The sequence below is a fragment of the Oryctolagus cuniculus genome, chromosome 19, assembly GCF_964237555.1.
Source record: "Oryctolagus cuniculus chromosome 19, mOryCun1.1, whole genome shotgun sequence".
NCBI lineage: Eukaryota > Metazoa > Chordata > Mammalia > Lagomorpha > Leporidae > Oryctolagus > Oryctolagus cuniculus.
The window spans coordinates 19,356,828-19,378,617 of NC_091450.1; the positions used below are offsets into that span (position 1 = coordinate 19,356,828).

Sequence of the window (21,790 nt, forward strand, 5' to 3'; positions counted from 1 at the left end):
GGCTACCTAACGTTCTTGCGACTGAAAGTCACTGCTGATTTACAAGAGGGGCGATGAGTTCCCTGGGAAATCCCAGCAAGCCGACCTTTGACCTGAACCCAAAACAGCCCCTGAAGGGGTCCTTGAGAAGCTGCAGAGGGAGCGGGCAGTGGTGGGGGGAGTCAGGTTGACCAGATGACTGGACCACTGTGGGGCAAAGGTGTTGTCGGGCAGGGGTGACCCCCAGGGAGCAGCATTCCTTCCTGGCCCGCAGGTTGGCATCGTGGGGCGGACAGGAGCCGGCAAGTCCTCCCTGACGCTGGGCTTGTTCCGGATCAACGAGTCAGCAGAAGGCGAGATCATCATCGATGGCGTGAACATCGCCAAGATCGGCCTGCACGACCTGCGCTTCAAGATCACCATCATCCCCCAGGTGGGCTCCTGCCGCGGCCCACGGCCCCCTGTCCCCACCAGGACGGCACGGCCTCTCCTCCCACGCAGTCTCCTCGGGGCCACGTACGCCCAGCTGGGAGTTCACTGGGGACCGGCCCCTCCCCCGCCACACTGGAGGCGGTTGCCTGAGCATCACGAAGTCGTCTTTCTCTCCTGCCTGTCAGAGTCAGGATGAGAAAATCTGACCGCTCTCCTAGGCAGGGCAACAAGCAAGAGTGTTCTAGACTCATCCCCGCAGGTGGTGAGCGCTTCCTAGGTCTCCTTCAGGTGTAACTCTGCCCGGAGTGTCTGGGATTCTCTGTCCGAGGCGGGGAGAGGGCAGGAGCCCACCGCTTTCACAGCTGGCATCACCCTCTGGGGGCCCTAGTACATTTGCATAGCGAAGGCTCTGGGGGGCTCTGTCGGAAAGGAATCTGTGCTGTTCTGCTGAACCCGGGGTTGCTGGCGTTTCCCGCCCCACTAGGAGGGTCTCTGGAAAGAGTGGTTTTTGAGGGGCCCTGAGCCCCATCTTGCATGGTTCCATTCCCCCCAGGCCTGCTGTGAGGCTCTCATGCATCCACCCCTCTCCCTGGACAGGACCCCGTGTTGTTCTCCGGTTCCCTGCGCATGAACCTGGACCCATTCAGCCGCTACTCAGACGAGGAAGTGTGGACGTCCCTGGAGCTGGCTCACCTGAAGGAGTTCGTGTCCGCCCTCCCCGACAAGCTGAACCACGAGTGTGCGGAAGGCGGGGAGAACCTGAGGTAGGCGGGAAAGCGGTCTCGGTCAAGGCTCCTGTACGCTGCGGTATAACCCGCATGGCCAGCACGTTGCCTTTCTTAGCCAGCTGCAGCCAGCTAAGATCGGCTGACAGTTACTACGCTTACTGAGGGCTTCGATCCCAGTCAGCAGATAGCATGGCGGGAGTCCTCCAAGTCCACCCCTCCCCCCAGCCTGGACCCTTCTTTAAGGAATCCCAGCAGCCGCCCAGCGACTAGCAGGGGCGGGGAATGCCCAGCTCCGGAGTCACCCGGCCTGGCCCTGCCAGGTGACTGTAGACAGGACTCGAAATCCGGTATGTCTGCAGCAGGCTGGTCGTTCAGTCGCTCGGTCTCCGTGGCCTGTGGATGACGTTGTAAATGCCCACGCGGCTCCGGGCAGAAGAGCGGTTCCCCAGCACTGCACGGCGATGATGTGTGGCACAGCCAGGAACCTCTGTGGTCCTTCTTGGTGTCACCTCTCAGTGCCTGGTCAAGTTACCCATTGCTGTGGCATCCTGCCTGCGTGGTGGTCGAGAGCAGCAGCAGTGGGTGGGTTGTTCACCTGCCAGGGTGATCACCCGGGTGGCCCTGCTGCCCCTGCTGGCTCACTCGGGTGTCTGGAGATCACCTGGCTGCTGGCTGACTGCCTTGACCTTAGCTGAGGCCATGAGGGTGCGCTCAGGTTCCTGGTCCATGAGCAGATGGCCCAGGCGTGGTGTCCCAGGGAGCATTTCCACTTCAGGCTGCTGCTGGCCTTAGCTGTCCTGGTCAGCATCCCCTTGCCAAGTTCCGTGGCTGAGTCCAGAGTCAGCTGTGCAGGCCCTCCCCTGGGACAGGGCTGTTTTTGTGTCCCACACTACTCCCTGTGCCGCCCTGGACAAGGCTTTTGAATAGCACCTGAGCCCTGTGTTGAGTGATTCTTATCCTGCTTCTAAATCAACAGGAGGGGTGTTGTGATTGATTAGTGATGTCTGCTGTGGGCACAGACGTGGGCAATGGACGTGCTTTGCTATTTGAAGGGTCACCGAACGTTTCCTGTCCCTTAGCTCAGGCCTGCGTTCAGGGCCAGGGTTGGTTTGACACTTTATCTCCTGGCTGTTTCCTCCTGCTTAAGTGTCGGGCAGCGCCAGCTTGTGTGCCTGGCGCGGGCTCTGCTGAGGAAGACGAAGATCCTGGTGCTGGACGAGGCCACAGCGGCCGTGGACCTGGAGACGGACGACCTCATTCAGTCCACCATCCGGACGCAGTTTGACGACTGCACCGTGCTCACCATTGCCCACCGGCTCAACACCATCATGGACTACACCAGGTGAGGCCCCTACCCCCCATGGCCTGGGGCTTGCCCGAGTCGCTGACTCACCACTGTCCATATCCCCAGTAACAGCCCGGCCACGGGGCCCGTTCCGTCCCTGGGGCAGTACCAGGTATTCCTGGCATCCCACCGTCACCCAGCACACCTGCACAGAGGGCCCACCGTGCTGGCCCTCCACAAGGGTGCCTGCCTCAGGGACCGAGTACCTTAGTCAGGGGCCACAGACAATGGGCAGAGCAGCTGACAGCTGAGACCCCTGAGGGCGTCAGCACCAGAGGCCCCTAGGGGCTCACTAAAAGTGTTTGTTTTCTATTAAATATCAGAAGGAAAACAATACATGATGTCCAGGCTGGATTCCATTTGATTCCATAGTTTGTAAGATTATCTACAGAAAAAGCAGCCCATGTGGGCGTCACGTGGCCCTGGTGCTTTAAGCTGAGTGGGGGTGGTCAGGGAAGGCCCCTCCAAGGAGGCAACATTTGAGCTGAGCCCCAGCAGTGGGAAGGAGTTGGCTGTGGAAAGATCTAGAACAGGGGCCAGAGTGTCAACTTAGTGGCCGCATGCTGACTTGTGGCTACTCTACTCTGATGGGTTGTGTGGAGCAGCCATGTGCGTTACATAAAGGAGGGAATGTGGCTATGCTGATAAAGCTTTACTCATAAAAACTGGCACTGATGGCTGTTTGCTAAGCTTTGAGGTAAGGAAAGAACATTCTAGGACCCAGAGTAAGGGTCTGAAATGGGGGTGCATGTACTGACCAGGAGGAGCCTGGAGGTTAGGGCTGAGAGGGCTATAGTAGGGGACAGGGCCAAGAATCTGGACCATGGAGGGCCAAGTAACCACGGATGGAAGTGTGGGCGTGTTCCAGGGGCTCCATGAAGCAGTGGAGGGGTGGGGAGTTTGTAAACTACCCCTGCACACCTAATACATGCCAGGCACCATGATGTCACGTCCCAGCGCAACCGAGAGGTGGGATGTGTGGGGTCTCACAAGCACCTGGCCTCACAGCAAACTGTGGCCACAGGTCAGATCCAGCCCTGTGTTTTTCTAAATAGTTGTTTTTTTTTTTTTTTTTTTTTTAAGATTTATTTATTTTGGAAGTCAGAGTTACAGAGAGACAGAGATCTTCCATTCTCTGGATGGTTGCAAAGGCCAGCACTGGGCCAGGCCAAAGCCAGGAGCTTCTTCAGGGTCCTCCATGTGGGTGCAGGGGCCCAAGGACTTGGGTCATTTTCCACTGCTGTCCCAGGCCATAGCAGAGAGCTGGATCAGAAGTGGAGCAGCCGGGACTCGAACCGGTGCCCATATGGGATGCCGGTTTCGAAGGTGGCAGCTTTACCCACTATGCCTCGATGCCAGCCCCATGAGTAAGGTTGTATTGGCACACAGGCGCACCTGCTCGATGTCTTCGTATCTCCAGCTGTTTTCACCGCGTAACTGCAGCACGGAGGAGCGGTTGTGATAGGAGCGCCGGCCGCAGAGGCTGAAGTACTAACTCCGGCTGCTCCTCTGCGGAGGAGGCTGCCGTGCCTGTCGTAGACTGCCCTAGGAGCTGTGTGTTACCTTCTGAGTCCCGGAACACTGAATGTGAACACTTGATAGCATTGTGTCACCGTTACTCCTCCTTTAATTTTTAAAGCAATATCACATATATATTTGAGAAGCACAGTGACAGGGCTGGGGGCTGGGATGGCGAGGAAACACATCTTCCATCCGCTGGTTCACTCCCTAAATGACCACAAAGGCCAGGCCGAAGCCAGGAGCTGGAACTCCATCCAGGTCTCTCAGGTGTGTGGCAGGGGCCCCAGCGCTTGGGCCATCTCCACTGCTTTCCCAGGTGCCTTAGTAGGAAGCTGGCTCAGAAGCAGAGCAGTCCGCTCGCAAATGAGCCCTCATATGGGATGGCAGCGTCCCGGGCAGGGGCTTAACCTGCTGAGCCAACCGCCGGCCCCGTGTGACTGATGTGAGGGTGCAGATTGAGGAAGCCTCCTGGGAACGGGAGGTCCACGAGAAGTCGGGACCAAGGACGGGCGGGTAGATGAGGGCTACTGCAGCAGTGCTGGCAGAAGATGCCGGGGCCTGAGCGAAAGCCGGGACTCAGCCACGTGCTCCTCTCCCCCGCCCCCTCACATGTGCATCCCCCCCCCCCCCCCCCCCCGCAGGGTGATCGTCCTGGACAAAGGCGAAGTCAGGGAGTGCGGCTCGCCCTCCCAGCTGCTGCAGCGGAGGGGCCTCTTCTACAGCATGGCCAAGGACGCCGGCTTGGTGTGAGCCCCGGAGCTCAGAACTGCAGGGCCCATGAGCAGCGTCCCGGGCCAGACCTGCACCGAAACCAAACACACAAACCAAACCCAGAAAACCAAAACACACCCAGAGAGCAGCAGCCACCCTGCAGCCCTGTGCCTGAAGTCGGCCTTGTGGAAACAGGAGAGACAAGACACAGACGCCGCCGTCCCCAAAACACACACACCTGCTTCCTGTCTCCCTTGAGACACATGCCTTCACCGCCCCCAGGGAACGCGAGCCTGGCTCCCGGCGCAGGCAGGTGTGTAAAAGATGCTAGTGACCAAATCCAGCCACGCCTGAGATCTCTCCATCCAAAGTCTGGGGGTGCCGAGGCTTTGAGAAGCCCTCGGCCCCCTGCCCACTCTCCCCACTGCCTCCAGCATCCTTGCCTGGTTCCTCGAGGAAGGCTTCGTGTCATTGGGGCTGCAGTTTTGAGGTTGAGTACAGTGAACGTCACCACCATTGTCACCATTGTCCCAGGGACCCAGATAATGCTCTCACCAGCCGTCGGGCCTTCCAGGAGCTGGGGTGCTGGGAGGCGGCCTCCACCGGGACTTGCCGCAGTGGCCACAGGCAGTCTCCTGCCCCCACGCACCGACGAGCGGAGGGTCTGGACCCGAAGCCCCAGGGTCGGGGTCTCGTCTCTGAGCGCCGACCTCCCCGCTCGCTGGCCCTGCTGCCACCCCGGCTCTCCTTCTTGCTGCTCCTCACCTGTTGCCAGGGTGGCTTCGCCCCTGCTGGGGCCCTCAGGGGCTGAAGGGCTGCTCTGGTTAGGACGCATCCAAAGGACAGAGTGCCAGGCACCTCCTGGTGTGACCAGTCGGTACCCGAAGTCTCCCCGAGTCGCCTCCTGGTTTCCAGTCCTCAAGTCTCGCCCTTGGTGTCTGCTGGGCTGTCCAGGGTGGCGGTGCTGAGAACCCAGCGTTGGCTGCTCCTCTGCCCAGACAAGATTCTGCTCACGAGTATCAGAGAGTTTCTTTTTATTTTATTTTTTTTAACTGAAAAAAGTACTGCCCCCAGGAGAAAATCCGTCAGAAGCGTTTAATTCCTTGGGAAGAAGCATTGGACCGAGGACCAGCCTTCCCAGGGAGTCGCCAAAGCCGGCCTGCACTTGACCGTGGGGCTTGTGTTCCCGGAGGAGGATGGACCCGGAGCCCCTCTCAGCCTGTCCCGCGGGGGTCTCTGTTGCAAGCAAAGCCAGACCCCGGCCGCGGAGCGCGCTCGCTGCTGCCCTGGGTCGTACTTGCTACGAATTACGTTGCTGACTTCAAGCCAGAGAAAGCATCTTTCTTCTCTTAGGTGAAATATATATTTATTTTTTTGTAAGTTATACCATTCTCTCACGTTGAAGAAACCAAGTTTTTCTTGGGAATCTTTTTGTAATGACTTAACACTGGAAACGTGAATATTTGCAAATAATTTGCAGTAAAAAAAATTATTTCTTTCTAGACAAACGTTCCATTTTCTGTGGGGCATCAGCGGGCATGGCAGCCTCTCCAGCCGAGTCAGGACGCGGCAGATTGGTCATCTCCAGTGGGCGCCACTGTCGGGGTTTAGCCGGCAGGCCGGGGCCGGGCCTGAGTCCCACTCAGGCGTGAGTCCTGTGTTTGTCACTTGTTGGTCATGTGACCTGGGCAGGTGCCTGGGTGCTGCTTTGGGAGCTGTCAGCTCTTCCCCGTGAAGTCCCGGAGCTGAGTAGCAGTGCCCGTGTGTGTGTGGTGCGGGCCAGCGTCGCCCATAAACTTGGCGTGAGGGTAGGTGGGCCAGGCTGTGTAACCAGTGAGCCCCAAGTCGTCAGGAGGCAGTGTGTTTTTTGCCAGCCCAAGTCTTGGAGAGGATCGGGTGCCATCCCAGAGCAGCTGCCGGAAGGGAGCATGTGGACGACTCATGCCCACCTATCAGCGTCTCCCGAGGGAAGGGATACGTGTCACCTCCACTCACAGCCCATTGGCCAGAATCAGTCACGTGGCTCCAGCCAAACCAGAGGAAGCTGGGACGTGGGGGCGTGCCTATGGGAGAGAAGTGCTTCTCCCTGTCCTGATGTGGTTTCTGAGGTTTAAAAGTTGGGGTAGCGAGGTGGGGTGTCTGGTTTCCAGCTTTGAACCGGGGGAGCCTGGGTAGCGGGGTCCACACCTCTTTGCCATATCCTGAGATGGAACGTGCCAGCAGTGCCAGATGGCTCATGAGCATGACTGGCCTCAGAGATGCTGGATCGTGAGGGTGCACAGTGGGAGGGCCTGGTGTGGTCGGGACTGGCAGGGTGAGGAGGGGTTGGATCTGCCTGGCGCGGGGCCTTGGTGTCGGTTTGGAGTGTGCAGCTCAGAGCCTGACCTTGAGCACTGAGGTCCCAGGTCAGGTCCCAGCCACGTCTCCCAGGTGCAGCCCCATGTGGGGTGGGCAGCTTGCTGTTCTGGAGAAATCGGTGACGTTCACTGAATTTTCTTCATTTTCCTTTTATTTGCAAGGCAGAGCGACAGAGATCCTCCATTTGCTGGCTCGCTCCCTCAAATGCCCACAGCAGCCAGGGCCAGGCCAGGCCAGTGAGAGGAACGCAGCTGCCTGAGCCGTCCCCCTGCTGCCTCCCAGGGGCATTAACGGGGAGCTGGGAGTGGAAGCAGCGCCTGGGCTCGCTAGGGAGGCAGGCGTCTTCACTGGCTGTGGTATAGCAGCAGGACAAAGGGGAGGCAGGAGCAGTGGTGCGCACCTGCTACACACCCCACCCTGGCCTCGGTGTTTGCAAAAGTCCTCCCGGGAGGGGCCCTGGCCTGGACAGAGGCAGGACTGGGGCTGACGGGGTCAGTGATGAGCTGCCGGTCCAGTCTCGCTCCCTCCTGCTTCCAGGCCCCCAGGCCGTTCACTTAACTTTTCTCTCATCACCTGGACTCTGCCATGCATCCTCCTCTTGCTGCCGTGCTGGTCCCAGTCCAGAGCCTTCCTCGGTGGTCTCCAGGCTCCTGTCCTTTGCCACCTTCCCCCACCACCCCAGGTCTGTTGTTGATCCCGTCAGTGCCTGCGTCCGCTTGTGTGGCCACCCTGCCCTGGCCCCACCTCCCCGCGGCAGCCCGTCCTCGATGCTCTGCACAGCCTGGCTTCCTGTGGCCCCCCGTGCTCGGTGCCTCCCTCCTGCTGTCTCACCCTGGAGGGTGGGCAGCCTTGCTGGCTCCCCCTTGAGCCCCCGAAGATGGGGGGCTTCTGTCTTCCTGGCTGAATTCCTGCCTGTGGGGCACGGGCAGCTGCATGCACAGACTAAGTTCTTCTGCTAGGGACCCAAGCCATGCTGGCACTGGCATCCCCTCGTGGGTACCACAGGTCATCACCTGCCCAGGCCAGGAGGATGAACGCTGGCAGGAGAAGGGCCCAGCCCCCCGTGTGCTCTGAGGATGCCATCGGCTGTGGTGGTGTCACTCGCTCGTCCCTCTGCACACAGCATTCACGGAGCCCATGTGCCCTGTGCTGTGCTCGCTGCTGGGGAACAGCGTGGACCCGGTCAGGAAGGCAGGCAAGCCGGCTCCGGCCCTGTTGCCGAGGAGGGGTCCTCGTGTGGACGTCAGGTTGCCAGCGAGCTGGCGGCACTGCAGACAGAACGCCCAGGTGCAGAGACCCCGTCCTGTGCTGTTTCATCTGTCCACAGGTTCTAGGAAGGGGCCACACTGTGTTGCTTCCCCTGGCTAGGAGAGCTGTGTCTGCAGTGAGGTGGCAGGCGCAGGCCAGGTGGACCCTGTTGGGACATGCGTGGAGCAAGGCAGCCACGCAGTGACCTTGCTGGCTCTCGCCGGCGTCCCACCCTCCTGGCAGGTGTCCAGACACCCCCATGGCTCACCCTCTGCTCCCTGGCCAGGCTGGTCTGTGGCAAAGGCTCTGGGGCTCTGGAGGAGGCCTGGGCGAGTGCTGCCGGGAGCACTCCATGCACACGGGGGCTGTGAGGCCCCTTCAGCCTGACGGCAGGCTGGGCCACTGCAGAGTCCTAGCCACCTGGCAGGGGCGGAGCAGGTGTGGGTTCCTGGCCACTCCTGACTCCAACACAGCCGCTGCCCAATAATCAGTGGCTCCTGGGTGACAGCAGGTGGCCTAGACTGGGGAGTTTGAACTGGGTGGCTCGCCCCTCCCCCAGCCAAGGGGACTGATGGCAGATGTCTTGGTCACCACTCCCATGGGACCAAGGTGTGTGGGCGGAGCACTACCATTCAACGCCCAGGAGTCCCACGTGTCGTCTCCTCTGCTGCTCACCGGCTCTCTGCCACGCAGTGTCACCAGGCCACCCAGATCAGACCAACGCAGTCACCCAGCCTCACTCGCTGCCCTGCACACCTCTCTGCCAGTGGCCTTGGGCTTGGCCACTGTGGGTGTAGCTCTTTCCTCACTCCTGAAGTTGTGGGTTTGTTTTTAAACGTTTATTTATTTGAAAGGCAGAGTTAGAGAGAGGGGGCCAGACAGATCTTCCGTCCGCTGGTCCACTTCCCAAGTGGCTGCCAACAACCACATCTCCCACATGAGTGGCAGGGGCCCAAGGACTTGGCCCATCTTTGGCTGCTTTCCCAGACGCATTAACAGAGCTGGATCAGAAGTGGAACAGCCAGGACTCGAACTGGTGCTCTTGTGGGAAGCTGGCATTGCAGGTGGTGGCTTAACCTGCTATGCTACAATGCTGGCTCCCTGAAGCTGGTTTTGAGTCCAGTCTTGGAATTCTGGCCACTGTCAGAACCAGGCCTGAGCTGGGCCTTGTTGTCCTTGGTTCAGTCCAGTGCTTGGCCTTCACCTGGTGGACTTGGACGGTCAGCGGTGTCTGGTGCAGAAGCACCGGGTGCTCCCGGCGCAGCCAGGGCTCCCCGGGCAAGCTGGAGTTGGGTCCTTTGCAACCGTGTGTATCAAGTGTGCCAGGTCCCAGGCACATTCTCCCGACAGGACCCAGGAGTCCTGGCTCCTTGCATTTCCTCTAGGAACTGAAATTGCTGGGGCCTGGAAAGCCCTTTTTGGGGGGCAGTGGGGCACCTGGCTGTGTGTCCAGCTCAGGAGCACCCCGATGGGGGCAGAGGGGCAGTGGTTCCTGGCTGTGACTGCACACTGGCATCACAGGGGGCAGCCATGAAAACACAGCAGCAGGATGGAGCAGTGGTTGGGGCCGGAGAGGGGTTGGCTATGGCCAGGAAATGGCGGCAGGAGGGACCCAGGACAGCATAATACTAAACGCACCACCAGACACGATGAATGTGCGCGAGATGGGTGGGTCATCTCTACGCCAGCGTCATGGCGATTCTGGGTTCATTCGCCAGGATGGGGCCTGGGCTCAGTGCTGAGCCCCCAGATGAGTCCAGGCAGCCTGGCCCGCGTCGTCCTGTGGACAGGGCTGGGTCCTCAGGATCGGACGCTCTGGTCACCAGCCACACTGCCTCCTTCCTCTCAGGGAGGGGACGAGACTGGACATCACGGGGACAGCAACGCCAGGGGATGCTGCAGGCTCTGCAGTCTGGAGGTGGGGGGCAGGTGCAGGGCTCCACTCACACCAGGCCCGACTCCTGGGCCAGCCTGTAAAACAGGCCCTTCTGGGCCAGCAGCTGGGCTGGGCTGCCGCTCTCTGCCACCTGTCCCTGGTCCAGGACCAGCACCCTGTGGGAAGAGGGAGAAGGGGATGGGAGAGCCCAGCATGGCCTCCAGCTTTGCACCCACAAAACCTTTCTGTACAGCTTTCCGTCACTGGCAGCCGCACCGGCAGCCTGCAGCCCCACCCGAGCCTCGGCACCAGCCTTGGCATCTCTGTGAGGGGTGTTCATGGAACATGCGTATTTTGAAAACCGCATACAGGGGTGTGCCCTCTGTGGTGGCCCTTGGGAATCTGTCCTATGGCCTCCTATCCCTGCTCCCAGTCCCATCCCCTGCTGCCACTGGGGCGGCCCTGTGGGCCGGTGGGAGGGGCTGCTTACCTGGCGCAGTCCATCACGGACCGCAGGCGGTGGGCGATGAGCAGCACCGTGCACTGGGCAAACCAGCTCCCCAGGGCTTCCTGCATCTGCAGCTCGGTGCCGGGGTCCACGGCAGCCGTGGCCTCATCCAGGATGAGGATCTGGGTTTTCCGGAGAAGCGCACGTGCCAGACACAGGAGCTGCTTCTGGCCCAGGCTGGGAACCAGTGGTATAGTCAGGCGTGCCTGCCCCTGGACCTCTGGGACAGCCACAGAAGTGGGGTGCCTGTGTGTGCACGCGACTCCATGCCTGTGGTCCCCACCTGCCATCTTGGAGCGCAGGGGCGGGGGGCAGGGGGTGGCAGGCACAGCAAGCCAGTCTTTGCTGCCTCAGTTTCCCCACCTGTGAAATGGCTGTTTTCTATTTCTATTCCCGGCTGTTTCCAGCCTACAGCCTTCACCATGTCTGGGACGCATTCTAAGCACCTGTGCACACACAGGTTTGCATCTGATAGTGACCTCAAAGGACGCAATGTTCTGTCTTTCTGATGGGGAAACAGCTTAAGTGGCTTGTCCAAGGTCAAGGTGAGTGAGAGGCAGAGCCAGAAAGTGTTCCTAACAGGTCCTTCCTCACCCAGCCATGAAAACAGAGTCCCATAAAATCGCACGTGCTCATCACACAGCAGCCCCTTGGCATGCAACAGCTTCTCGGATTGCAGACAGGCAAGCGGGGTTCAAGGTCACATGGCCCATGACACCCCCACACCCCTGATGGGATCTGGCCCTGGGGACCCAGCGTGGCTCAGGCTGCCTCCTGCCATGCTCGGCTTCCTCTCCACAGGAAGTCACCCGGCACAGCAGCCGCTCTTCCGCAGTGAGCACCCACCAAGGCCCGGCCACAGGTCCCCCCATACCTCAGGTCATCACCCTGGTCGGCACACTCGTAGTGCAGCTGGCCAGGCAGGCTGGCCACCAGCGCGCTGAGCTGCACCGTGGCTAGGGCCGCCCAGATGGCTTCGTCCGTGTGTTCCTGCAGCAGGTCAAGGTTCATCCGAAGGGAGCCGGGGAACAGGGTGGGGTCCTGGCCGGGGTGGGAGGGGCGGCGGTGGTAAGGACAGGTGCCAGCCCTGCCTCCCGCCTCTGCTCTCCCTGCTCCGCAGGCTCACCTGGGGGATGATGGTGATCCTGGACCGCAGCTTGTGCAGGCCGACGTGGGCGATGGGGACCCCGTCGATCCAGATCCCGCCCTCCGCCGCCTCCTGGAGCCGCAGCAGGGCCCCGGCCAGGGAGGACTTCCCAGCCCCTGTCCTGCCCACGATGCCCACCTGCAGGGGATGGCAGGGCGATGCTTGCTCCAACCAGGCCTGGCCAGAGGAAAGCAGCCCAGAGGGTCTGTGGGCATCCATTGGGAGATGTTTTCTCCTATACCTGAGAATCACCCTTACCTGTCATCCTGGGAGCACCCACCCTGCCACCTGTCCATCACACCTTGCTCCTGTGTGTTTCCCCTGTTGCCCTCATCCTGGCGTCTCTGTCCTGTGTACCCATTTATCCCCTACAGCTTTGCCGTCACCACCCTTCTCCACCCTCCTAACTACACCCCTCCACCTCCCTTCATCTTCCTTCAACCCGGTCCCCACCCTGCATGGCCCCCATCCCCTCCCTCCTCACCTTTCCTTTCCTTCCTCCCATCACCACCTCCCTGGCCATCCGTCCCTCTTCCACCCGCCCACCCTCAACACCTGCCCCTCTCCCTCCCATCATCCGTCTGTCCATCCCTCCTTCAAACTGTCTAACGGAGAATGAAATACGTGGGTCGCCCACTGGGTGCCAGGTAACACTTTTCTGGGGCGAGAGATGCAGAAATTCCAGGGTCCTTCCTCCAAGGTGTGCACTATCTGCTCTTGAAATGGTGCAATGGTGTATTAAATAAACTTAATACAGCGGCACAGACGCGCTCTGACCTTACGTAACTGCCATTCGATGGAGAGCGCCCAGTCCAGTGTAGGGGGAGAGTCTGAAAGCCAGGGCCCGGCCTCTGGGAAGCTGCTCACCTTCTCTCCCGCGTGGATCTCGAAGGACACGCCGTGCACAGCCAGCGGGAGCTCAGGCCGGTGCCGAAGCCCGAAGCCCCGAAACTCGATCTCTCCTCCACGGGGCCAGGGGGGCCTGGCAGCACAGGCGGGCAGCCTCCAGGGGGCCTGGAGCAGGAGGGGACGGGGCGGGGGGTGTCAGAGGAACCTGCCACACCTCGCGGTCTGCTTCCTCTTCTGGATAAGGGGCATATTTACTGCTGTTGTACAGGGCCGTTACGGGAATTCCATCAGAGGCACGGAATACAGCAATGCTAGGAACTATATGACATACAAGTGACGCTGCCAGCTCCATTTTCTCTCTTTTATAGTAACTTAGTATCGGCCACTGTTTCTGGTCAAATCATCATCTCTTGTGGTAAGGGAGGACCCTCCCCTCGTAGAACGATGCAACGGGGAAGCCCTGTGCCCTTGAACAGCTCCTTCTATGCCCCCTCCCCCGACCCTTGGTTTCCACACCTGTGAGATGGGGCGAACAGGAGCACTGGACATACAGCGCGTGCTTGCAGTGGGCTGGGTGTCACGTGTCCCTCCAGGAAGCCCAGTGCTGGCCTGCTGTCCCTCATGGGTGACCTGCCTGGCTCTGTCTGGAAGCCGGATTTGTCCCCGCTCAAACCGCCCTAGCTGAGACTCCAGAGCCCACAGCACACTCGGCCTGGGCCCGCTGCTGCCCTGCACGTCCCAGCTGGGGCACCCCCGTCCCGCTTCCCCGTCACCTCCTTGGGGGTCCGGGCGTAGTCCGTCACCCGCTCCACCGACACAATGCTGCTCTCCAGGTCTGTCCAGCTGCGAACAGCCCACTGCAGCGTCTGTGTCACCTGGGGGGGGGTGGGGGGGGAGAAGACACATGGGCTTGCATCCATCCCTGCGACCCAAGGGAGGAAGGACAGGACACAGGAACAGGGCAGCCAAGGATGTGGGCCCAAGACTGACAGGCAGGAATGCACCCCTCCCAGGGAGCCCGAGAGTGCAGAGGGAACCCCGACATTGGCTGCGCCAGCCTCTTGCTGCAAGGGAGGCAGGACCAGAGAGGGTGCACAGCCCTCCCGTGGACACCCAGCAGCACCCATGCCCACCGACTCCATTCTGACAGCTTCCCCAGAGGGGCAGGGCCTCCACCCACTGCCCCCATGTCCCCTCCCTCTCCGCTTTCAGGCCACCGCTCCCCAGGCACCAGCACTTCCTCCTCTGAGGGCTGCCCTGCACTCCCGCCCCCGTACTTTGTCCTTAAACTTGCTATCTCCTAAGCTTTGTTGCCAGAGATGGCTCAGCTGTAATCCTGGGCCCGCGACAGCACCTCCCGACAGGAGCATTCCATGAGTTCCGTGTCTGAAGCTCTTGGAGCCAGGCCTCATGGGTAACACATGCTACTCACATACACACACACACATCTGTCCTGACCCAACATCACATGCTGTGATCAATACTCAAGGAAAAGCGAGCCGTGACCTGGAAAGGCGCTCCGTGTACTTAGTCTACAGTGCCGGTGGTGACGGGCAGCTAGCCCATTTTTCAGATGAGTACACTGAGACCAGGAGAAAGATTCTGTTCCAAGGTCTCCCGAGCCAAGCCTGCTCATATAGAGCTGTGACTCCCTCCTGTCAGGCAGCCGGGACTCGGGCTACTTGAAGGTCCCCCTGGCAGAGGTCTATCTGTCCCCCTTCTACTAAACCCAAGCCCAGGGCAGGGGGTCAGGGTACCTGGAGGGCGGCAGAGACAGAGAAGCCCACGAGGCCAGCACTGAGGTGGTCCTTGCTCAGCACGGCACACAAGGCAGCCGCAAACACCAGGCCATTCCCCAGGAGCTCCAGGTTGGTGGCCAGCCACCTGTGAAGGGAGGCAGGTGAGAGCAGGGTCAGTGGATGCCCTTGGGACCTGCTTCTCTGGACACTGGGATGGCAGCTCTCTACCCACAGGGGTCCCAGGCACGGTCTCGTCCCTTCCGAGCTCGGTGGGAGTCCTGTCTCGCCTCAGCCCAGTGCTGGGACTTGAACTTGTGTCTGTCTGGGTCACAGCTATGTTCTTGTTGAGAACTGGGAGGAGGCTGAGGACAATCGTGCATGTGCTCCGTCACCAAGGCAACAGCCTCTTCCAGTCGCCTGGCAACGGGGCTGCTTCCTGCACCCTCTTTTGGGGACCTTTTAGGCCGGGTTCCACCTGCTCAGCTGGTGAGCCGAGAGTGCCTGTGGGCTACAGCCCTCACCCAGGCCTCGGACTCTCTGGGTGACCATGGGCAGAACACTTGACCTCTCCAGCCACTCACTGGGGACACAGATGGATGACAAGGTCTTCTCTGCCCCAGCTCTTCCTACCTGTCCGCCACCAGCCGTGGGAAGCTGGCCCTCTGGCTCTCGTCCACACGTGCATCGCTCTCATCCACAAAGGGGCCCTGAGCTCGGAACGCCCGGACCACGGCGCCGCCCTGGAAGGTCTCAGCCATGTGGGAGCACACAGACGAGAAGCTGGCCGACTCCAGGCGTTTCAGCTGGCACATGCTGGCCACGTACAGGCTCTGAGGCAGGAGGGGTGGAGAAGCTATGGACACAGACAGGGAGCTTCTAGCAGCACAGGGAGCCCCCAGATGAACCCTAGACTGAGCTGTGCTACTAGCTTGCTGTGTGGCCTCGGGCCTGGCGCTTGCCCTCTCTGGGCTCTGATTTCCTTACAGCATCCTTGTCCCACAGTCCTTCTGAAAAATCACCTGGGGAGCTTCAGAAGCTACCAGTGCCCCACCCCTGACATCCCTGGTGAACACGTGTTGCTCTCTGGCCGGAGGTTGCAAGCTGTGTGCAGGCAGCAGGCGGGTGGGAACTGAGTGTGCCGAACATGCACGCCGTGTGCCAGGCTCTGTAGATGTGGGGTCTCGTTTGCTGTAGGATGGGCACGGCAGCATGCAGTTTGCAGGAGAGAGTGCCTGAGGGTCAGGGGCTTAGGCACTGGTCTGACAGGTCCCAGTGCCCAAATCCCAGTTTTCTCTGCTTGACGCCAAAGCTCGCAACAGAGAGGCATCCCTGGAGCCGGGAAGACTTTGAGATGGCCCAGAACGCGGTGGGTTTTGTGCAGCTACCCTGTTTTTCCTTCTACTTAACTTTGGTTTCCTTAGCGAGGGTCCTGGGAAGGGACAATCATGGGACCTGATCATGGAGGTGGTCCCATGCCCCAGCCTAGCCAATCAGAGCGCACTTTCCATTTGCTCACTGTGATTGGTGCATGAAAGGACCAATCAGAACCTTCCCTGGGCACACTATATGAACCCTGAGCTTGGAAGCTTTCTCTGTGCTGGGCTTGCTAAGATGGGAGGTGTGAGTACAGGTCAGCTAGCGACCATCAGACCTCCCTCCTGGAAAGACAGCCTGGGCAGCAGCAGGCCGAGCGGAGCTGTCCCAGTAGTTCTCAAACATCGGCACACGTCAGAAGTACTTGGGGTCTCAGGAGACATGTGACCAGGCTTGCGTGGGCCCATCCTTTGGGGAGCACTGAGAAGAACAGCATGTGCTAGGGTCACTCCCTCCACAAACCACCCAGTTCCACTGAGACAGGTCTCCGGCCCTGGCCACAGAGTCTAGCTGAACGCAATGGCCTTGGAAACCTAGCAACGCCCTCTTGGTTTCCAGACAACCAGCTGGCTGGGAACATCTGGGAGACAGGCACTCAGGCACTAGGGCGAAAGCTTGAAACATACAGTGGTGCCTCCACCTAGGGATCCCACTAGGGGCAACCCCAGATGCCCAGCTGGGCAGAATCTCTCATGCTCACTCCTGCCCAGAGACAGGGGACTGGCTGAGGTGCCCCCGGCTGACCTCCCCCTACCTGAAACCCAGCGTAGAGGAGCGCCAGCGGCAGGATGGCCACCATGGCCAGCGGCGTGGCCATTGTCACCACCAGGATGACCTCCAGGAGTCCGAAGGCGTAGGTCAGCAGGGACCGGAGCTTGTCTGGGATGTCCACGTCCACCGTGTCCGTCTCCTTGGAGAAGCGGTTCAGCAGGTTCCCCACAGGTGTCCACTCAAAGAAACCGATGGGAGATCGCGCCACGTCCCACAGGAGCCTCTGGAAGAGCAGCCTGGACGCCCGGACCCCACCCAGCAGCACCGTGGCCATGGAGGCAAACAGCCCGACAGCTGGGAAGGCAGAAGGAGTCAGACGGTGAGGACTGCAGCCCCCGGGAGCCTCGCCAGGGCCTGGGTGGGTCTCCCTATCACCCTGTGGTGGCCATCGTGTGGCTCGGCCACCCTGAGAGTCCCCTGATGGGCCCACCCTCTGTGGAGCTCAGTACTGCCTCTCTCCCAAGTCCACGGCCATCTGGAACCTCCGAATGTGACCTTATTTGGAAATAAGGTCTTGACAGATGTAAAGATCTTGAAGTCACCTTGGATTTAGGGCGAGTGCTAACTGCAATGACGTGTGTGTATGTATATATATACATATATAAAGTAATTTTATCTTACTTATTTCACAGAGACACCCCCCGACACACACACACACTCCAGTGAGTCGCTTCCCAAACCTAACAGCTGGGGCTGGGCCAGGCTAAAGCTGGGAGCTGGGAATCCCACCCAGGTCTCCCACGTGGGTGGCAGGGACCCAGCTACTAGAGGCGCCACCTGCTGCCTCTCCGAGTGTCTAGCAGGAAGCTGGAAGTGGAGCCAGGACCCCAACCCAGACACTTTGACGTGGGGTACGGGCACCCCAGGAAGCACTGTAACTGCAGCACCAGTGTCCACTCCTTTTTAAAAGGAGACACAGAGAAGGAGAAGTGAAGGTGGAGGCAGAGCCGGGAGCACACGTCCTCCCAGCAAGGAAGCCAAGGCTGGCCAAAGCCACCAGGAGGGGGCAGTGTCTCCCCCAGAGGCTCCGCAAGGGGCCGACCCCGCCAGCATCGTGACTTCAGGCCTCTGAACGGTGAGGGAACACATTTCTGTTGTCGTAGGCCATGAGCGTGTGGTCATTTGCTTTACGGCAGCCCCGGGGAGCCAACACACAGCCCTTCCTCGTGGTGCCCACCTCACCTAACTCGCCCCTTGGCTCCAGAGTGGGGAAAAGTTTATCCTTGGCCAACCCGAACTACTGCCATTGGCTCAGGGACGGAACCCGACTCAAGTCAGGCCAATCAGAACAAGGCTGCACTTCGCCAGAACATTTGTGAAAAGGACTTTTGCTGTTTTGAGCTGGACCTCCCTGGAGTGGTGGACACAGGAACCTGTGCAGGGGACAGAATTGCACGCAGGTGCACGTACAGCTGGGGAGAGCAGAGGGAGGCCTGTGGGTTGACCTAAGACAATATCCTGGCTGATACCATCCTAGCAACACGTTATCATTGGGAGAACGGGGCGGGGTGTACCAGAGAGCCTCTCCTTGCTTCTCACAGCTGATGCGAGTCTCTATGGAAGGCTTGCATTCAAACAAGGGAGAGGGAGCAAGCGCTGAGCCTAGCGGCGAGATGCCTGCATCTGACATGGCAGTGCCCGGCTTTGCTTCCCAGCTGTGGCTCCTGACCCCAGCTTCCTGCTAATGCAGACCCTGAGGGGCAGTGGTATTGGCTCAGGGATCGGGTCCTTCCTACTCTCCTCGGAGACCTGGACCGAGTTCCCAGCTCTGGCCCCTGCCCAGCCCTGGTTGTAGTGGGCATTTGTGGCATAACCCCGGGCAAGTCGAGATTTTAAAAGGTGAAAGAAGAAATGGGAGATGCTGGTGGCAGTGATGCACCTGTTGGGGAGGGTCCGGCTCTGGAGATGTGGTCCAAGCGGGGCAGGCAACCAACAGGCAGAGTGGGGGAGGGGCTGGGACAGACTCTCAGGGGTTCCAGGAAAGGAGGGATGGGCACTGGTGCTGTCTCTGCTCCCGCCAACCCCATCTTGGGAACCCAGGTCTGGGCTTGGGCCCAGGAGGGCATGCAGAGATCAGGGAAGACAGGCAAGCCTGGGGTAGGTGGGCAAGGGAGCCCTGAACCCCTCCCCACTCCATGGAGCTGGGATGATGAGGTTTGGGGGGAGGGGTACCTTGGAGGCAGCCAAGGAGCCCAAAGATGCAGCCGCGCAAGACTGCCTGCGCCTGCCTCCCGTCCACGGCGGGGTCGTCTGCCCACAGGCTCAGCCAGTAGCCCCGGCAGAAGGAGGCCGCTTGCTGGCACAGGAAGAGAAAGAGGATGTAGAGGCAGAATGGGCTGCTCATGGCCCGCAGGTAGGTCAGGTACATGGCGGCTTTCACCTGCAGCACACGTCGGGCAGAGGGTGGAAGAGAAGGGGGGGCGGGGTGAGTTGGGGCAAGGCCAGGGGAGGCTCCCAAAGCACAGACCAATCATAGGCTCTTCTCGGTGTCCCTACGCCAGCTGTAGCATCTCCCTACGCCCCCCCCCCCCCCAGCCTCAGGCCCCACCCCCACCCCCTGAAGGTGACGCTCTCTGGGTCTGCAGTTTTCTTGAACACCTACTACGGGCCGGGCACGCGTCCCTACCCTGGAGCTCACCTCCATCCCGCAGGGAAGGAAGCTGAGGCTCAAAGGGGCCGGGCCACGGGCTCCAGGTCCTGCTCCTCCCAGCCTGGGGCTCTCCACCTGCCGCAGCCAGGGGGAGCTCCGGAGCACATCAGCCCAGCCCCCTCATGCTGCGGCTGCCTGCTGGGGCTTCCTCTCGCTTCTCAACTTCTCAACTTCCCTGCCACTCGTTATCCTTATCGGCCAGCCTCACTGGACCCCCTTCTCTGCTCAGGCCCGGGGCTGTTCCCTCCGCCTCCTGCCTTCCACGGTAGCTTCCCCGGCACTCCCCGGGCAGCTCCGAGCAGCCTATCCCAGCCGACCCTGGCCCTCGCTGGGCTCCACCTGTCACCCTGCTCTGGCTTCTTTACAGAACCTACTGCTATCTGACACTAGCCTGCTCGCTGGCCCAGCTGTGCGCCCTCTCTCCACCCTCCCTGGCACCACCAGGCCAGAAATATCTGCTGGGTGGGTGACAGGATGGATGGGTGGGTGGAGGAGTGGGGGCTGGGGAGAGTAGCTATGGAGGTGAGTGGGCAGACAGATGAGCCAATGGGTGAATGGGTGGGTGGGTAGCTAAGTGAAGGGCCAATGGATAAACGGACAGAGAGATGGACAGGTGGGTTATGGCTGGGTGTGTGCTTAGGTGGAAGGACGAGTGGATAAATGAGTGGGTGGGTAGGTGGGCACATGGACAGGTGATGGAAGAGCGTGTGAACACAGCAAGAGGACTGGCACAAGCTCCATATTTGGACTGGCCCAGATTCGTGTCCCATGCCAGCTGTGAGAACACAGACGAGGCTTTAGGTCTCTAAGGTGTCTAAAATAGGGTTCTCATCGTCTACGCTTTAGAGAAGCTGTGCGGACTAGGAGACATGAGGGTCTAGAACTCCACTTGGCACACAGTAGGTAATCAATCAAGGTGAGCGTCACCCCGCCCTCCGTCTGCCTCCCGGGGCGGCAGCAGCGCGTGGGGCGGGCACAGGAGCCGCCAGTAGTTACCCTGCCAAACCGCACGCTGTCCTCTCCTGGCGGCCGTCCTGCCCCCTCGGGGTCATCGAGCAGGGCCCCTGTGTGGGCTGCAGATACGCTCCTGACCTTCTCCAGGGCTGGCCTGACGGGCCTGTCAGTCACGGGGAATGAAGGCAGATCAGCGTCTCTCCTTTGCCCGGGGTTTCATACCCAACCCTCAGGCCTGCCAGGAGCCCCTGGTGCATCCCTTGCCCACTCACACCTCCGTCCATTCGCTGGCACTGAGCACCGACCAGGTGCCTGAGGCCCCGCCTCCCTGGGCGGGGTCCAGCCACGCGAGTCAGGACGCCTGTTCCTCCAGCGGCGCCTCCCTCTATGAACCCACTTCTCCAGCTTTCGGGCTCTGCTTCCGAGTTTTCCTGCTGACCTGAGCTTAGCTACGATTGTTTGTCCCCGCCTTGCTGACCTCAGGTTTGTCTGTCCGACTTGGTGGAATAACAACTTTGCACGATTCTGACATGGACCGAGGACCAGCTCAGTTTTCCCGGCAGTAAAGATGGGGTTTCTCTTGGAACACATCAGCTATTACCTATCATGCATCACCCACTGATTTATTACCCATCTGCATGCTTGCGTGCACCTTAGCTGATCTTGGGATTCGTGTACACTACAAAGGCAGGCGCGTCTGCCCAGTGTGTGTTCTCAGAGTGGCCAGCTCGGGTGGAGAGGGAGGAACCATGCCAGCTTCAACATTTCCAAGCACCAACGTCCCTCGATGATGTGCCACACTCTATGACAGCTGCCACTCAAGCTCAAGCCATCCAGTGTCCACTGATCTGTTCTGTGAGGCCACCCGCCTCAGGAGCTGAGTGCCAGGTGGTCAGGTGGCAGGTAGCCCTGCCAAGAGGCCAGCTGTGCCCTGCCTCAAAGCAGCTGGGCGAAAAGGGGCCAGCAGGCCGGCTCTGGGTGACCCCTCGCCTGCACATCTGGGAAAGCACCAAGCGATGCCATGAGTGTGGACTCAAACCCCGAGTGACAGGGCCTGGAGGGACTGTGACCAGCTGTGTTCAAGATCTGCCTTTGGAACTGGTCCTGTCCACTCTAGCAAGAAACTCTAAGAAGCATTCATTAAAACATTCACCATGGAGAAGGGCAAATCCTTCATTCAGTGAGCTGGCCACGGGGGCTTAAGCACTTTGGCCAGCTGACCAAATCATCTTTGGTGAATTACGGCTGACCATTGGCGAATACATAGCAGGTGCTCTGTCCAAAATAGTTTTGCCCACCCTGCCTTCCTGCCTGAGATGCCGGTGGTCCTGCTGCAGACCTGTGCCCCCCATACCCCCGGGGACTCACCTCTCTGGCCTGGGCTCAGACCTGTCGCCTGCAGGGGAGCTCCCGGGGTCCTTGGCACTGGTCACACGTTCTGTCTCTGCAAGGCCAAGGGAGTCAGGTCACACCCTGGGGGTCACCCTAAGAGGTCTGAAGCCTCCACTTCCCCGATCATCTGTCTGTCCCAGACTCAATCCTGCTGCCCTTCCCAGCAATGTCTCTCCCCTCCCTGGGATCTTCTGAGAACACCATTCAT

The 21,790-nt window shown here is 60.2% G+C and overlaps 2 protein-coding genes across 2 annotated transcripts in view; one reads left to right on the top strand and one right to left on the bottom strand.

Annotated features, from left to right (window-relative positions):
- ABCC1 (ATP binding cassette subfamily C member 1 (ABCC1 blood group)) overlaps nucleotides 1–6,218 on the top strand; it is a 130,811-nt gene extending 124,593 nt beyond the window's left edge. The window contains exons 28-31 of the mRNA XM_051847486.2: nucleotides 254–412; nucleotides 1,009–1,175; nucleotides 2,287–2,481; nucleotides 4,647–6,218. Coding sequence (XP_051703446.2) covers nucleotides 254–412; nucleotides 1,009–1,175; nucleotides 2,287–2,481; nucleotides 4,647–4,755 — 630 coding nt within the window. The 3' untranslated portion in view covers nucleotides 4,756–6,218. The remainder of the gene's footprint in view (nucleotides 1–253; nucleotides 413–1,008; nucleotides 1,176–2,286; nucleotides 2,482–4,646) is intronic.
- A 2,928-nt stretch (nucleotides 6,219–9,146) lies between these two features.
- The window catches only part of ABCC6 (ATP binding cassette subfamily C member 6), a 52,263-nt gene continuing 39,619 nt past the window's right edge, over nucleotides 9,147–21,790 (bottom strand). The window contains exons 20-31 of the mRNA XM_051847488.2: nucleotides 21,559–21,634; nucleotides 20,233–20,353; nucleotides 18,759–18,966; nucleotides 16,570–16,880; nucleotides 15,072–15,271; nucleotides 14,460–14,586; nucleotides 13,476–13,577; nucleotides 12,721–12,867; nucleotides 11,833–11,991; nucleotides 11,581–11,747; nucleotides 10,689–10,883; nucleotides 9,147–10,374 (exon numbers count right to left, since the gene is read on the bottom strand). Of these exons, the coding sequence (XP_051703448.2) occupies nucleotides 10,266–10,374; nucleotides 10,689–10,883; nucleotides 11,581–11,747; nucleotides 11,833–11,991; nucleotides 12,721–12,867; nucleotides 13,476–13,577; nucleotides 14,460–14,586; nucleotides 15,072–15,271; nucleotides 16,570–16,880; nucleotides 18,759–18,966; nucleotides 20,233–20,353; nucleotides 21,559–21,634 (1,922 nt within the window). The 3' untranslated portion in view covers nucleotides 9,147–10,265. The remainder of the gene's footprint in view (nucleotides 10,375–10,688; nucleotides 10,884–11,580; nucleotides 11,748–11,832; nucleotides 11,992–12,720; nucleotides 12,868–13,475; nucleotides 13,578–14,459; nucleotides 14,587–15,071; nucleotides 15,272–16,569; nucleotides 16,881–18,758; nucleotides 18,967–20,232; nucleotides 20,354–21,558; nucleotides 21,635–21,790) is intronic.